Source organism: Pristiophorus japonicus, chromosome 11, assembly GCF_044704955.1.
Source record: "Pristiophorus japonicus isolate sPriJap1 chromosome 11, sPriJap1.hap1, whole genome shotgun sequence".
Classification (NCBI taxonomy): domain Eukaryota; kingdom Metazoa; phylum Chordata; class Chondrichthyes; family Pristiophoridae; genus Pristiophorus; species Pristiophorus japonicus.
The window spans coordinates 25,034,398-25,051,623 of record NC_091987.1 but is presented as its reverse complement, the minus strand read 5'-3'; the positions used below and the strand labels follow the sequence as shown (position 1 = coordinate 25,051,623).

The 17,226-nt window shown below is 48.1% G+C and overlaps 1 protein-coding gene across 1 annotated transcript in view; it reads left to right on the top strand.

The window, feature by feature from the left end:
• The first annotated feature begins 4,738 nt into the window (after window positions 1-4,738).
• The window catches only part of LOC139275516 (ubiquitin-associated and SH3 domain-containing protein A-like), a 156,540-nt gene continuing 144,052 nt past the window's right edge, over window positions 4,739-17,226 (top strand). Inside the window, exons 1-2 of the mRNA XM_070892687.1 lie at window positions 4,739-4,851; window positions 14,621-14,674. Of these exons, the coding sequence (XP_070748788.1) occupies window positions 4,739-4,851; window positions 14,621-14,674 (167 nt within the window). The remainder of the gene's footprint in view (window positions 4,852-14,620; window positions 14,675-17,226) is intronic.

The following is a 17,226-nucleotide window of genomic DNA, read 5'->3' as shown; positions in this document are numbered from 1 at the left end:
CTTGTTTGATGCTGTCCCCAACCTCACTACTACTGTTTGGTGGTCTATACACAACTCCCACTAGTGTTTTCTGCCCCTTGGTATTCCGCAGCTCCACCCATACCGATTCCACATCATCCAAGCTAATGTCCTTCCTTACTATTGCGTTAATTTCCTCTTTAACCAGCAATGTTACCCCACCTCATTTTCCTCTCTGTCTATCCTATCTGAATGCTAAATACCTCTGAATGTTGAGTTCCCAACCTTGGTCACCCTGGAGCCATGTCTCCGTGATGCCAATTATATCATTTTCATTAATTGCTGCCTGTGCAGTTAATTTGTCCACCTTACTACGAATACTCCTCGCATTGAGGCACAGAGCCTTCAGACTTGACTTTTTAAAACACTTTTCCCTTTTAGAGTTTTGCTGTAATGTGGCTATTTTTGAATTTTGCCTTGGGTTTCTCTGCCCTCCACTTTTACATTTCTTCTTTCCATCTTTTGCTTCTGCCCCCATTTTACTTCCCTCTGTCTCCCTGCATAGGATCCCATTCCCCTGAAATATTATTTTAACCCCTCCCAAACAGCGCTAGCAAACACTCCTCCGAGGACATTGGTTCCGGTCCTGCCCAGGTGCAGACCATCCGGTTTGTACTGGTCCCACCTCCGCCAGAATGCCCCAGGAATTGCAATCCTGAGATTGCTACCTTTGAGGTCTTACTTTTTAATTTAACTCTGAGCTCCCTAAATTCTGCTTGTAGGACCTCATCCCATTTTTTACCTATATGCACCACAACAACTGGCTGTTCACCCTCCCCCTTCAAAATGCCCTGCAGCCGCTCTGAGACATCCTTGACCCTTGCACCAGGGAGGCAACATACCATCCTGGAGTCTCGGTTGCGGCCGCAGAAACGCCTATCTATTCCCCTTACAATAGAATCCCCTACCACTATAGCTCTCCCACTCTTTTTCCTGCCCTCCTGTGCAGCAGAGCCAGTCACGGTGCCATGAACTTGCCTGCTGCTGCTCTCCCCTGATGAGTCATCCCTCTCAACAGTACCCAATGCGGTGTATCTGTTTTGCAGGGGGATGACCGCAGGGAACCCCTGCACAACCTTCCTTCCACTGCTCTTCCTGTTGGTCATGCATTTGCTATCTGGCTGTATACCCTTTACCTGCGGTGTGGCCAACTCACTAAACGTGCTATTCACGGCATTCTCAGCATCGTGGATGTGCCAGAATGAATCCACCCCGCAGCTCCAGTGCCGCAACGCGGTCTGTCAGGAGCTGCAGCCAGATATACTTCCCGCACATGTAGTCGTCAGGCACACTGGAAGCGTCCCTGACTTCCCACATAGTACAGGAGGAGCATAACATGTGTCCGAGCTCTCCTAACATGACTTAACCCTTAAATTAACTTAATTGGCAACAACAATGGCAACGGTTACCTACTGATAAGGAAAAGAAAAAGAAAAACTACTCACCAATCGCCAGCCAATCACTTACCCCTTGGCTGTGACGTCACCTTTCGATTTCTTTCTACTTCTTTGTTTACCTTCTGCCCCTGCAGCTGCACCGGCTGGCCTCACGAACTCCCCGCTCGAAGTCCCCCTGCCTCCTCGATGTCGAGCCTTTTAAAGGCCGCCTCACGAACTCCCCGCTTGAAGTCCCACTTGAGTCAAAATGGGCGATAGCAGGCCTTTACGAGTGATATATTTGCACTAGCCCAGCGACGCGGTGGAAAGTCTAGCCCACGGATTAATCAAGGACAGTCAGCATGGATTTGTTCAGGGAAGGTCATGTCTGACTAACTTAATTTAATTTTTTGAGGAGATAACCAGGAGGGTCGATGAGGGCAGTGCGTATGATGTAGTGTATATGGATTTTAGCAAAGTTTTTGATAAGCTCCCACATGGCAGACTGGTCACGAAAGTAAAAGCCCATGGGATCCAGAGCAAAGTGGCAAGTTGGATCCAAAATTGGCTTCGAGTTAGGAAGCAAAGGGTAATGGTTGATGGGTGTTTTTGTGACTGGAAGGATGTTTCCAGTGGGGTTCCGCAGGGCTCAGTGCTGGGTCCCTCGCTTTGTGTGATATATATCAATAACTTGGACCTGAATGTTGGGGGCATAATTAAGAAGTTTGCAGATTACACTAAGATAAGCCGTGTGGTTTATAATGAAGAAGAAAGCTGCGGACTGCAGGAAGATATCAATGAACTGGTCAGGTGGGCAGAACTGTGGCAAATGGAATTCAATCTGGATAAGTGTGAGGTAATGCATTTGGGGAGGGCTAACAAGGCAAGGGAATACACATTAAATGGTAGGACACTGAAAAGTGTAGAAGAACAAAGGGACCTTGGAGTGCAGGTCCACAGATCCCTGAAGGTAGCAGGCCAGGTAGATAAGGTGGCCTGGAATACTTGCCTTTATTAGCCGAGGCATGGAATACAAGAGCAAGGAGGTTATGCTTGAACTGTATAAAACACTGGAAAGAGGTACTGAGGTTGAATGATCAGCCATGATCTTATTGAATGATGGTGCAGGCTTGAAGGGACGAATGGCCTGCTCCTGCACCTCATTTCTATGTTTCTATGTTTCTACGCCGCATCTAGAGTACTGTGTACAATTCTGATCACCACATTACAGGAAAGATGTGATTGCACTGGAAAGGGTGCAGAGGAGATTTACAAGAATGTTGCCTGGACTGGAGAATTTTAGCTATGAGGAAGATTGGATAGGCTGGGTCTGTTTTCTTTGGAACAGAGGATGCTGAGGGGAGACCTGATTGAGGTGTATAAAATTATGAGGGGCCTGGATAGAGTAGATAGGAAGGATCTGTTTCCCTTGGCATAGGGGTTAACAACCAGGGGGCATAGATTTAAAGTAATTGGGGGGAGGTTTAGAGGGGATTTGAGGAGAACATATTTCACCCAGAAGGTGGTGAGGATCTGGAACTCACTGCCTGAAAGGGTGGTAGAGGCAGAAACCCTCACCGCATTTAACAAGTACGTGGATGTGCACTTGAAGTGCCATAACCTACAGGGCTACGGACCGAGAGCTGGAAAGTGGGATTAGGCTGGGTAGCTCTTGGTCGGCCGGTGCGGACACGATGGGCCGAAATGGCTTCCTCCCATGCTGTAAATTTCTATCATTCTCTGATTGTATTGGGACCGGTTTTGGGGAAGGTGGGACCTGTACAGGCCGGACGGGTTGCTGGGAGATGGGCACCAGGCTGTAGCATTCGAAAGGAGAAATAAGGTGCACAATGGATTGAATCATAAAATCATGGATTGGTTACAGCACAGAAGGAGGCCACTGGGCCCGTCGAGCCCATGCCGGCTCTCTGCAAGAGCACCTCAACCAGTCCCACTACCCGCCCTTTCCCCGCAGTCCTGCCAACTCCCTTTTGAAAGCCACGATTCAGCCTGCCTCCGCCACCCTCTCAGGCAACGTATTCCAGATCCTAACCACTCGCTGCGGAAAGACGTTTTTCTTCCATCGCCTTTGGTTCTTCTGCCAATCACCTTAAATCTGTGTCCTCTGGTTCTCGACCATTCCGCTAATGGGAACAGTTTCTCTTGAACTACTCTGTCCAGACCCCTCATGATTTTGAACACCTCGATCAAATCTCCTCTCAACCTTCTCAGCTCCAAGGAGAACAACCCCAGCTTCTCCAGTCTATTCAATTGGGAGAGACAGAGAGCATCAGACTGAGCCCTCAGTATTGCCTCACATACTCTGATCACGGACCCTCAGTAATGCCCACATACTCTGATCACGGACCCTCAGTAATGCCTCACATACTCTGATCACGGACCCTCAGTAATGCCTCACATACTCTGATCACAGACCCTCAGTAATGCCTCACAGACTCTAATCACGGACCCTCAGTAATGCCTCACATACTCTGATCACAGACCCTCAGTAATGCCTCACATACTCTGATCACGGACCCTCAGTAAAGACTCACATACTCTGATCACAGACCCTCAGTAATGCCTCACATAGTCTGTCTGATCCCGGACCCTCAGTAATGGCTCTGATCACGGACCCTCAGTAATGGCTCTGATCATGGACCCTCTGTATTGCCCCACATACTCTGAAGACCACCTTCCATTAGGATAAATCATACCCAGCTTTGGCCATCATCATCCCGCTGATCGGCAGCAAAGTATTCTCCAGCTCATTTCTCACAGGGAAGTGTGGCTGGGCCATGAGAGGAATGATTATGAAAGGAATCAGCCATTTAGGACGGAGATGAGGAGAAATGTCTTCACTCAGAGGGTGGTGAATGTTTGGAATTCTCTGCCCCAGAGGACTGTGGAGGCTCAGTCTTTGAGGATATTCAAGGCTGAGATCGATAGATTTTTGGATATTAAGGGAATCAAGGGATATGGGGATAGTGCAGGAAAGTGGAGTTGAGGTCGAAGATCAGCCGTGATCTCATTGAATGGTGGAGCAGGCTCGAGGGGCCGAGGGGCCGACTCCTGCTTCTATTTCATATGTTTTTATGAAAAGGCTGGCTCCTATTTTATGCCAAATTTGTTTAAATATTAAAAAAATAGTTTGGTAAACTGTCATATTGGAAATACTAGAACTGTTGCACTTTATAAAGCAACTTTCTGTCCATGCTTTGGTACAATGTACTGTCACCTGCTGCAGGCAGAAGCTTCAGCAGCACTGACAGGAAGCCGTGTGTTGCAAAGCTGATATGGGCGTTTGAGGTTTGACTGCAAACTGCTGGTGCTGCAGTGTGGAGATGGCGGCAAGTGACACAGAGCTGTGGACAAAGTGTCCCACTCAGCTCAACAGCAGGAGCACCTTCTCCTTGCTGGAGTCTCTGCTTTCTTTGGGATTCCCGAAGCACATAGGGTAAGCCACTGTGTCTTAACTTCTAAGTTATGAAAATTAATTGTATTTGTTTTTTGCTTTCTTATCTGGTATGTGAAGGTGTTCTGACAGCTTTCTATCAAAATGTTCAGTCAGAGCTTTAATTGTTTAATAATTGAGAGTTTAATAAGATTAGAGAGTTGGTTACCAGAGGACACGGAGTTAAGGTGATTGGCAAAGACCCAGAGGGGGTGATGGGGAGAGTTTATTAAGCCAGCGAGTTGTTGTGACCGGGAAAGGGCGGTGGGAGCAGATTGAATAATAATGCTCATAGGGGAATTGGATGAACACTGGAAGGGAAAAGGAAGTTCTGGGCCATGGGGAATGGCTGGGAGTGGCACTGATTGGATCGCTCTGTCAAAGAGCCAGCACAGGCTCGATGGGCCCAATGACCTCCTGCGCTGTAAGATTCTGTGAGAGTAATATGTACAGGAACTGTTTAATCAACTCATTATTTAACTTGCAGTTAAACACACTTCTGAAGGCATATTTTTTACAATTTATCTTAGCAAAAACCGTGCCTTAATGTCGATCAGAAAATTGAAAGGATTGATCTTAGCTTCGATCAGTGAAGGCTGAGTATTTTCACAACTCGACGGTCTCACAAGCCTTGACACTGCGATTTCCCTATTGCAGCTCACTGATTGTCCAACATTCTTGCATAGGGAACAGTGGGACAGGTTTCCAGTTGGCAAACAGTAACTCGTGGGGTGCCGCAGGGATCGATGCTGGGGCCTTAACTATTTACAATGTATATTAACGACTTGGAAGAAGGGACCCAGTGTAATGTAGCCAAGTTTGCTGATGATACAAAGATGGGTGGGAAAGCAAATTGTGAGGAGGACACAAAAAATCTGCAAAGGGATATAGACAGGCTAAATGAGTGGGTAAAGATTTGGCAGATGGAGTATAATGTGGGAAAATATGAGGTTATCCACTTTGGCAGGAAAAATAAAAAAGCAAGTTATTACTTAAATGGAGAGAGATTACAACATGCTTCAGTACAGAGGGACATGCGGGTCCTTGTGCATGAAACACAAAAAGTTAGTATGCAGGTACAGCAACTGATCAGGAAGGCAAATGGAATGTTGGCCTTTATTGCAAGGGGGATGGAGTATAAAAGCAGAGCAGTCCTGTTACAACTGTACAGGGTATTGGTGAGGCCACACCTGGAGTACTGCGTACAGTTTTGGTCTCGGTATTTAAGGAAGGATATACTTGCATTGGAGGCTGTTCAGAGAAGGTTCACGAGGTTGATTCCGGAGATGAGGGGGTTGACTTATGATGATAGGTTGGGCCTATACACATTGGAGTTTAGAAGAATGAGAGGTGATCTTATTGAAACATATAAGATACTGAGGAGGCTTGACAAGGTAGATGCAGAGAGGATGTGGGGGAATCTAGAACTAGGGGGCATAGTTTAAGAATAAGGGGTCGCCCATTTGGAACTGAGATGAGGAGGAATTTCTTCTCTCTGAGGGTTGTAAATCTGTGGAATTCTGTGCCCCGGAGAGCTGTGGAGACTGGGACATTGAATATATTTAAGGCGGAGATAGACAGATTTTTGAGTGATAAAGGAGTAAAGGGTTATGGGGAGTGGGGAGGAAGTGGAGCTGAGTCTATGATCAGATCAGCCATGATCGTATTAAATGGTTGAGCAGGATCGAGGGGCGTATGGCCGACTCCTGCTCCTAGTTCTTATGTTCTTATGTTCTTATGTAACATCTTCTTCCTTGGTGAAGACCGATGTAAAGTACTCGTTTAGTACCTCAGCCGTACCCTCTGCCTCCATGCGTAGGTCTCCATTTTGGTCCCTAATTGGCCCCAGCCCTCCTTACTACTCGTTTATTATTTATATGCCTTTCGAAGACTTTTGAATTCCCTTTTATGTTAGCTGCCAATCTATTCTCATACTCATTCTTTGCCCCTCATATTTTCTTTTTCACTTCCCCCTCTGAACTTTCTATATTCAGCCTGATTCTCACCTGTATTCTCAACCTGACATTGTCATACACTCTCTTTTTCTGCTTCATCTTATTCTCTATCTCTTTCATAATCCAGGGAGCTCTGGCTTTAGTTGCCCTACCTTTCCCCCTCATGGCCTCGACTGTACCCGAACCGTCTCCTCTTTAAAAGCCGCCATTGTTTGATTACAGGTTTGCCAACAATCTTTGATTCCAGTTTACCCGGGCCGAATCCATTCTCAACCCACTGAAATTGGCTTTCCTCCAATTAAGTATTTTTACTCTAGATTGCTCCCTGTCCTTTTCCACAGCTAATCTAAATCTTATGACACTATGATCACTATTCCCTAAATGTTCCCCGACTGACACTTGGTCCACTTGACCCACCTCATTCCCCAGAATCAGATCCAGCAATTCCTCCTTCCTCGTCGAGCCGGGAACGTACTGAACAAGAAGTTTCTCCTGAACACACTTCAGAAATTCTTCCCCCTCTCTGCCCTTTACACTATTACTATCCCAGACTATATTAGGATAGTTGAAGTCCCCCATTATCATTACTCAATAGTTTTTGCATCTCTCTGTGATTTGCTCCTCCGTATATTCCCACTAGTTGTTGGGCTATAGAATACACCGAGTGTAACGGCCCCTCTACTGTTTCTCCATTTTATCCAAATAGATTCTGTCCTTGACCCCTTCAGGACATCCTTTCTCTCCACTGTAATGTGCTCCTTAACCAATATTGCCACACCGCCTATCTTTCCCGAACACCCTATATCCAGGAATATTTAATACCCAATCCTTCCCTTTTTCTGAGCCAGGTCACTGTTATCGCCATGACATCAGATTCCCATGTGACTATTTGCGCCTGCAGCTCACCAAGCTTATTTACCACGCTTCGTGCGTTTGTACACATGCACTGTAATCCTATCTTAGACCATCCTGTATTCTCTCTCAGTCTGACCCAATCTAATACCGTACTATTTCTTACTCTAGTGCTCTCTGTCTCTCCCAGTCCTTTGTGCACCTTGTTTCTCCATTCTAATGCTACATCCTGGTGCCCATCCCCTGCAGAGCTGGTTTAAACCCTCCCCAACAGCACTAGCAAACCCTCCCGCAAGGATATTGGTCCCGGCTCTGTTGAGGTGCAACCCATCCGGCTTGTACAGGCCCCACCTCCCCCAGAAACAGTCCCAATACCCCAGGAATCTAAAGCCCTCCCGCATGCACCATCTCTCCAGCCACGTATTTGCTGTGTATGGAGAAAGAGTCAGACTGAACACTGTGCGCTCAAAGTAAAGTGTGACCTTAGTCTTTTATTGCAGGTCTCCAGAGTGCCTCTCCAACCTGTGAGGCCTCCTTAAATACCTGTGCTCCCAAGGGATTATGGGATCCATGGGACTCCCGGGAATGAGCCCTCTGGGGCTGTACAGAAAACAACACTCCCCCCCCGCACCCAAAGTCAATGGTGTAACTATTTACAATGTGAGTCGATCTTGGGCCCTTCTCGGTGTGAAAGCTGGTGTTGTTGAATCATTTGTTGGGCCCTCGCTGGGCTGCTGTGCAGCTGGTGTGTTGGGCCCTGCAGGGCTGCTGTGGATGATGGGTTCTGCTTCGTGGTCAACCGTGGTGCCGGTTGCCACAGGTGTGTGTGTTGGGGGATCAAAAAAGGTAGGGTCCAAGGTGGGTTGCTCAGGATTGTCCGTGAATCTGAGTTTGATTTGGTCCAAATGTTTCCGGTGAATGAGTCCATTTGAAAGTTTGACCCGAAACACCCTGCTCCCCTCTTTGGCCACGACAGTGCCGGGAAGCCACTTGGGACCTTGTCCATAATTTAATACAAATACAGGATCATTAACTTCAATCTCGCGTGACACATTTGCACTATTATGGTATGTACTTTGTTGAAGCCACCTGCTCTCTACCTGTTCATGTATATCAGGGTGAACTAACAAGAACCTTGTCTTAAGTGCTCTTTTCATGAGCAGTTCAGCTGGTGGGATCCCAGTGAGTGAGTGTGGTCTCGTGCGGTAGCTAAGCAGGACTCGGGATAGGCGAGTCTGCAGTGAGCCTTCAGTTACCCTCTTCAAGCCTTGCTTGATGGTTTGCACTGCTCTCTCTGCCTGACCATTGGACGCTGGTTTAAACGGGGCAGATGTGACATGTTTGATCCCGTTACGGGTCATGAATTCTTTGAACTCAGCACTGGTAAAACATGGCCCGTTGTCACTCACCAGGACATCAGGTAAGCCGTGTGTGGCAAACATGGCCCACAGGCTTTCAGTAGTGGCAGCGGACGTGCTAGCCGACATTATCTCACATTCAATCCACTTGGAGTACGCGTCTACAAACACAAGGAACATTTTACCCAAGAACGGGCCTGCATAGTCCAGACAACGGTTTGGAGGGCCAAGACCATAAAGTTAGTGGCGCCTCCCTGGGTGAATTGCTTAACTGTGAGCATGTATTACAGTTGTGAACGCAGGCCTCTAAGTCCGCGTCGATACCGGGCCACCACACGTGGGATTTGACTATCGCTTTCATCATTACGATGCCTAGTTGGGTACTGTGGAGGTCATTGCTGAAAGTGTCTCTGCCCTTCTTGGGGTCCACTACTCGATTGCCCCACAGAAGGCAGTCTGCCGACATAGACATTTCATCTTTGCGCCACTGGAACGGATTTATCTCTTTCTGCATTTCCACTGGGACACTGGAACAGCTCCCGTGAAGCACACAGCTTTTGACTAGAGATAATAATGGGTTCTGGCTTGTCCAGGTTTTGATCTGCCGGGTAGTGACGGGTGATTGCTCACTCCCAAATGCTTCCATAACCATGGCTAGATCTGCGGGCTCCGCCATTTTCATCCCCGTGTTGGGTAATGGCAGCCTGCTGAGAGCATCGGCGCAGTTTTCTGTGCCTGGCCTGTGGCCGATGGCGTAGTTGTATGCGGACAATGTGAGCGCCCATCTCTGAATGCAGGCCGTGCGTTGGTATTTATCCCTTTACTCTCGGAAAACAGGGATATAAGTAGCTTATGGTCAGTTTCCAATTCGAATTTTAGCCCAAACAAGTATTGATACATTTTCTTTGACCCATAGACACACGCTAACGCTTCTTTCTCAATCATGCTGTAGCCTCTCTCAGCCTTAGACAGACTCCTGGATGCATAAGCAACCGGTTGCAGTTTCCCGAAATCATTAGCTTGTTGCAATACACACCCGACGCCATATGACGACACATCACATGCTTGTACCAAACGCTCACATGGATCATACAACACAAGCAATTTGTTTGAGCATAACAATTTTCTCGCTTTTACAAAGGCATTTTCTTTTTGCCCCAAACCCATTCGCCCCCTTTTCGTAGTAAGACATGCAGTGGTTCTTGCAGGGTGCTGAGACCCGGTAAGAAGTTACCAAAGTAGTTCAAGAGTCCCAGAAACGACTGCAGCTCCGTCACGTTCTGTGGCCTCGGTGCGTTCTCGATTGCCTCCGTCTTCGTGTTGGTGGGCCTGATGCCGTCCGCCGCAATCCTCCTTCCCAGGAACTCCACTTCAGGCGCCAGGAAAACGCACTTCAAGCGTTTTAACCTGAGCCCCACGCAGTTGAATCGACTAAGAACCTCCTCCAGGTTCTGCAGGTGCTCGACTGTGTTCTGACCTGTGACCAAGATGTCATCGTGGAAGACCACGGTGTGCGGGACCGACTTCAGTAAACTTTCCATGTTTCTCTGGAATATCGCCACCGCTGATCGGATTCCAAACAGGCATCTGTTATAAACAAAAAAACCTTTGTGCGTGTTGATGCAGGTGAGGGCCTTCGATGATTCCTCCAGTTCCTGCGTCATGTCGGCTGAAGTCAGATCCAGCTTCGTGAATGTCTTTCCTCCCAGCATTGGAAAGAGGCCGTCGTCCTTTGGTAGTGGGTATTGGTCCTGCAGAGAGAAACTTTGTAATCGCCACAGATTCTGACGGTGCTGTCTCCCTTGAGGACTGGGACAATAGGACTGGTCCACTCGTTGAACTTGATCGGTGAAATGATGCCCTCTCTTTGCAACCGGTCTAGCTCAATCTCTACCCTTTCTCTCATCATGTACGGTACTGCTCTCATCTTGTGATGGATGGGTCGCGCCCCCGGAATTAGGTGGATCTGCACTTTTGCTCCTTGGAATTTCCTGATGCCTGGTACGAACAGCGAAGGAAATTTGTTTTAAGACCTGGGCACACGAAGTGTCGTCAGCGGGCGATAGCGCTCGGACGTCGTCCCAGTTCTAGCGTATCTTTCCCAGCCAGCTCCTGCCGAGCAGCGTGGGACCATCGCCCGGTACCACCCAGAGTGGTAGCTTATGCACGGCTCCATCGTAGGAGACCTTTATGGTAGCACTGCCGATTACAGGAATCAGTTCTTTCGTGTAAGTTCTTAGTTTCGTGCAAACTGGAGTTAAGACTGGCCTTGAGGCCTTGTTGCACCACAACTGTTTGAAAATCTTTTTGCCCATGATGGACTGGCTCGTGCCCGTGTCCAGCTCCATTGACACCGGAGGTCCATTTAGTTCAATATTCAGCATTATCGGGGGACAATTCGTGGTAATGTGTGCACCCCATGTACCTCTGCCTCCTCGATCTGAGGCTCTGGTTCGTCGTGATCCTCCATGGATCTGTTCTCCGCTGCAACATGATGGTTTGCAGGTTTAACAGGATTAGCAGCTCACCTGCACACTCGTTGGAGGTGTCCCATTGTTCCACAGCCCTTGCAAACGTAGCCTTTGAATCGACATGATCTTATTGAATGGCGGTGCAGGCTCAAAGGGCCAAATGGCCTACTCCTGCACCTATTTTCTATGTTTTCTATGTTTCTATGAAACAATGATCACCCCCACAGCACCAACAAGATGTTAATGGCCTTGCATTCATCACCCTTGATGGTGGACTCTGAGACATCTGCAGACGTGTAGCTGCAGGTATGTGTGACCTGCCCTGTACGTTACGATTCGAAAACAACATCACTATGTTCACAGTACTTGTAGCAGCACTTGTGTGCTGAGACATTTGCTCAGTATTGTCACTGGTGGCAATGAACGCCTGGGCTATCGCTATGGCCTTACTCAAGGTTGGGGTCTCTACAGTCAAAAGTTTGCGAAGTATAGTTTCGTGGCCAATGCCAAGTACGAAAAAGTCTCTGAGCATGTGCTCCAAATGTCCTTCAAATTCGCAATGTCCTGCAAGGCGTCTTAGCTCGGCGACATAACTCACCACTTCCTGGCCTTCAGACCTTTTGTCGGTGTAGAACTGGTACCTCGCCATCAGAACGCTTTCCTTCGGGTTCAGATGCTCTTGGACCAGTGTGCACAAATCATCGTACGATTTCTCCGTGGGTTTCGCTGGAGTGAGCAGATTATTCATGAGGCCATACGTTGGTGCCCAACAGACGGTGAGGAGGATCACTCTACGTTTGGCAGCGCTCTCTTCCCCATCTAGCTCGTTGGCCACGAAGTATTGGTCGAGTCACTCCTCAAAAGTTTCCCAATCATCTCCCTCTGAGAATTTCTCCAGGATTCCCATTGTTCTCTGCATCTTTGGGTTCGCCATCTGCATCTCGTCGCCAGTTGTTGTGTATGGAGAAAGAGTCAGACTGAACACTGTGAGCTCAAAGTAAAGTGTGACCGTAGTCTTTTATTGCAGGTCTCTAAAGTGCCTCTCCAACCTGTGAAGCCTCCTTAAATACCTGTGCTCCCAAGGGATTATGGGATCCCTTGGACCTCCCGGGGATGAGTCCTCCGATGGCTGTACAGAGTAAATACAAGTTTACATATATAACAGTACTCATCTGCTCTATCCTCCTATTTCTATACTCACGTGCACGTGGCACCGGGAGTAACCCAGAGATTACTACCTTTGAGGTCTTGCTTTTTAATCTTTCTCCTAGCTCACTAAACTCTGCCTGCAGGACCTCATCCCTCTTTCTACCTATGTCATTGGTCCCGATTATGGACCAGGACCTCCGGCTGTTCACCCTCTCCCCCCAGAATACCCTGCAGCCGCTCAGTGACATCCTTAACCTTGGTGCCAGGGAGGCAACATACCATCCTGGAGTCACGTCTGCGGTCACAGAAATGCCTGTCTGCTCCTCTGACTATTGAATCCCCTATCACTATAGCTCTTCCATTCTTCTTCCTCCCACCCCCCTCCCCACCCCCGTGCAGCTGAGCCAACTGTGGTGCTGTGCACTTGGCTCTGACTGCACTCCCCACAGGAACCATCACCCTCACCAGCACTCAGAACAGAATACTGGTTGGAGAGCGAGAGGCACGCGGGGGACTCCTGCACTACCTGCCTGTTTCCCCCTCTTCTATCTGGCGGTCACCCATTCCCTCTCTGGCTGTGCACTCCTGAGCTGCGGGGTAACCACCTCCTGAAACGTGCTATCCACGTAGATCTCAGCCTCGTGGATGCACTGCACCAGCTGGTGCTCTATCTCCAAAACCCGGAGCTTGAGCTCCTCCAGCCGATCACACTTCCTGCACACATGGTTGTCCAGGACACGGGAAGCATCTTGTATTTCCCACATGGCACAGGATGTGTACTCCACGGGACTGAGCTGCTCTGCCATGCCTTTATTTATTTGACTATTTACTAACTTTATAGAAACTTAAGACTAAGATATATCCAGTGCAAGTTTTTAATAGATTATAGTATTACTAATTTAATATCGTATTATCAGTTACTAATCTCCAAGCTTCTGCTTTATCCCTAATCAGCTATTTAACTCCAGCCCCTAACTTGAAGAGAAAAAAATGTTGTGATCTTTACCAACCAATCAGTTACCGGCTATCCTGTGACATCACTCCTTGTGCGTGTTTATGCTGCCGCTGTTCCCGCTCAAGTTCCCACTGTGTCTGCTTGAACTGTATAAAACACTGCTTAGGCCACAGCTGGAGTACTGCGTGCAGTTCTGGTCACCGCATTACAGGAACGATGTGATTGCACTGGAGAGGGTACAGAGGAGATTTATGAGGATGTTGCCTGGGCTGGAGAATTTTGGCTATGAGGAAAGATTGGATAGGCTGGGGTTGTTTTCTTTGGAACAGCGGAGGCTGAGAGGAGACCTGATTGAGGTGTATAAAATTATGAGGGGCCTGGAGAGAGTGGATAGGAAGGACTTATTTCCCTCGGCAGAGAGGTCAACAACCAGGGGACATAGATTGAAAGTAATTGGGGGGAGATTTAGAGGGGATTTGAGGAGAACGTATTTCACCCAGAGAGTTTTGGGGGTCTGGGGCGGAACTCACTGCCTGAAAGGGTGGTAGAGGCAGAAACCCTCACCACATTTAACAAGTACTTGGATGTGTACTTGAAGTGCCGTAACCTGCAGGGCTACGGACCAAGAGCTGGAAAGTGGGATTAGGCTGGATAGCTCTTGGTCGGCCGGCACGGACACGATGGGCCGAATGACCTCCTCCCATGCTGTAAATTTCTGATTCTATGATTCTCGATAATGTTCCTGGACCAGAGCTTGAGAGGACCCTATGGAGAATTTGAGGTGTGGGGATAGGTGTGCCCACATAATTAATTTGAATTGATGAAACCTTTCCCCAAATTCTTCTCAAATGTTTGGTGTAAAGTTTTCCTTTCACCCCATGATTGGTTTATCGTTCCCATTTCATAGAACGGGACACATTTTCATTCCCGTGGTCCAGTCTACCAGCTTACCATCCATATTGTGGGTTAGGATTGGCAGACATTGGCACCATGAGGTGATCTGGAGATGTTTGATGAATTCTCTCTCTGCAGGCAGAAAGCATTAGCTGCAACAGGAAGACGGAACACACAAGATGCTGCTGATTGGTGAGTTGGTTACTGCCAGTTGTTTGTGCCCTGAGTCGGTGTGTTTTACGGTGCTTGCAATAGTGACATCTGATTGTGCAGAGTTACAGACTGACAGTAACGGCCTCAAAACCATTTGGGGAAATTCTAACCTTTTCAAGAAACTAGAAGAAGCTGTAGGGAATGTTTAGCAATGGAATCGGCCATTCAACATGTAGAAATATACAGAGGTTACGACACAAAAAGGTTTTTCAGCCCAACCAGTCTGTGTCACTGTTTACCCCCACACAAGCAAAGGTCCAAATCCCTGGGGCACCACTTGTATACTTCCCTACAGTCCGGCAGACAAACGCTCACCACTACTCATAAGAACATGAGAAATAGGAGCAGGAGCAGGCCCTACAGCCCCTCGAGTCTGCTCCGCCATTCAATAAGATCATGGCTGATCATCGATCTCAACTCCACTTTCCCGCTCGGCCCCCATATCCCTAGACTCCAAAAATCTATTTATCCCTGCCTTGAATATATTCAGAGACTCAGCATCCACAGCCCTCTGGGGCAGGGAATTCCAAAGATTCACAACCCTCAGAGAAGAAATTCCTCCTCTTCTCTGTCTTAAATGGCCTTCCCCTTATCAGAGACTGTGCCCCCTAACTCTGGACACTCCAGCCAGAGGAAACACCCTCTCAGCATCTACCCTGTCAATCCCCCTCAGAATCTTGTATGTTTCAATGAGATCACCTCTCATTCTGCTAAACTCCAGGGACTATCGGCCCATTCTACACAATCTCTCCTCATAAGACAGCCCTCTCATCCCAGGAATCAGTCTACTGAACCTCCGTTGTACCGCCTTCAAGGCAAGTATATCTTTCCTTAGATACGGAGACCCAAACTGTGTGCAGTACTCCAGGTGTGGTCTCACCAGGGCCCTGTACAGTTGTAACAAGACTTCCTTACTCTTATACTGTAACCCCCTTGCAATAAAGGCCAACAGGCGGTTGCCTTCCTAATTGCTTGCTGTACCTGCAGGCAAACTTTCAAGTCGGGATTTTTCGGGGGGTCAGCGGCGGGATTGGTGGTGGTTTGGGTGGGAAACGTGATATTTCTGACCAGGTCGGGACCCCGCTGTGAACTTGATCCCATGCACCTTTCCCGATGTGGGGTCTGTCAGCAATGAGTAGTCCTGATGGTCAGCTTCAGGCGGACAAATTCGGGGTATGAGTGGCTTGTTTACAGCCACTGAAGAATGATTTTCAGCTCACCTTTTGCATTTGACAGCTCACCCACACTGGTCGTGGACCACCTCAAGCTGAGGCTGGAGTTCAGCGGCCATTGAATCAGCTGTCAAGTTGACAGCTTTAAATGTAAAGTAAAGCTCGCACCTTACAGAGATATCTTCCCTCAGCCACAAGCTCTTCCTCACTGCATTTCCACAACAGGTTCAGCATTCTGCAAGTCTTTACACCATTCTCTGTCATCTCTACTTCACCTGCCGTCTATTCCATCAGCATGGGTGTCCTTTATACTCTCTCAACTTGTTCCTCAGAATCCCATCAAGATCAGCCCCAACATCAGCATCACCGGGCACAGCAGCAGCACCAACAACAACACTGACCTTCTCCGCAATCACCTGACGCTGCACAGGACACAGGGCATCAGCACCCGACCTTGTTGCTGCCCGGGAAGTCAGGGATGGCCTCACCATGGCCAGATTTACTTCACTGGACGCTGTACACCCTGACTGTCAAATGATGCACCAGGTCGGCACCACCCCACACCAACATAGAAACATAGAAACATAGAAAATAGGAGCAGGAGTAGGCCATTCGGCCCTTCAAGCCTGCACCATCATTCAATAAGATCATGGCTGATCATTCCTGCTTTCTCTCCATACCCCTTGATCCCTTTAGCCACAAGGGCCATATCTAACTCCCTCTTGAATATATCCAATGAACTGGCATCAACAACTCTCTGCGGAAGGGAATTCCACAGGTTAACAACTCTCTGAGTGAAGAAGTTTCTCCTCATCTAAGTCGTAAATGGCCTACCCCTTATCCTAAGACTATGTCCCCTGGTTCTGGACTTCCCCAACATCGGGAACATTCTTCCTGCATCTAACCTGTCCAGTCCCGTCAGACTTTTATATGTTTCTATGAGATCCCCTCTCATCCTTCTCAACTCCAGTGAATACAGGCCCAGTCGATCCAGTCTCTCCTCATATGTCAGTCCAGCCATCCCGGGAATCAGTCTGGTGAACCTTCGCTGCACTCCCTCAACAGCAAGAACATCCTTCTTAGATTCGGGGACCAAAACTGAACACAATATTCCAGGTGGGGCCTCACCAAGGCCTTGTACAACTGCAGTAAGACTTTCCTGCTTCTATACTCAAAATCCCTTGCTATGAAAGCCAACATACGATTTGCCTTCTTCACCGCCTGCTGTACCTGAATGCCAACCTTCAATGACTGATGAATCATGACACCCAGGTCTCGGTGCACCTCCTCTTTTCCTAATCTGCCGCCATTCAGATAATATTCTGCCTTCGTGTTTTTGCCCCCAAAGTGGATAAGCTC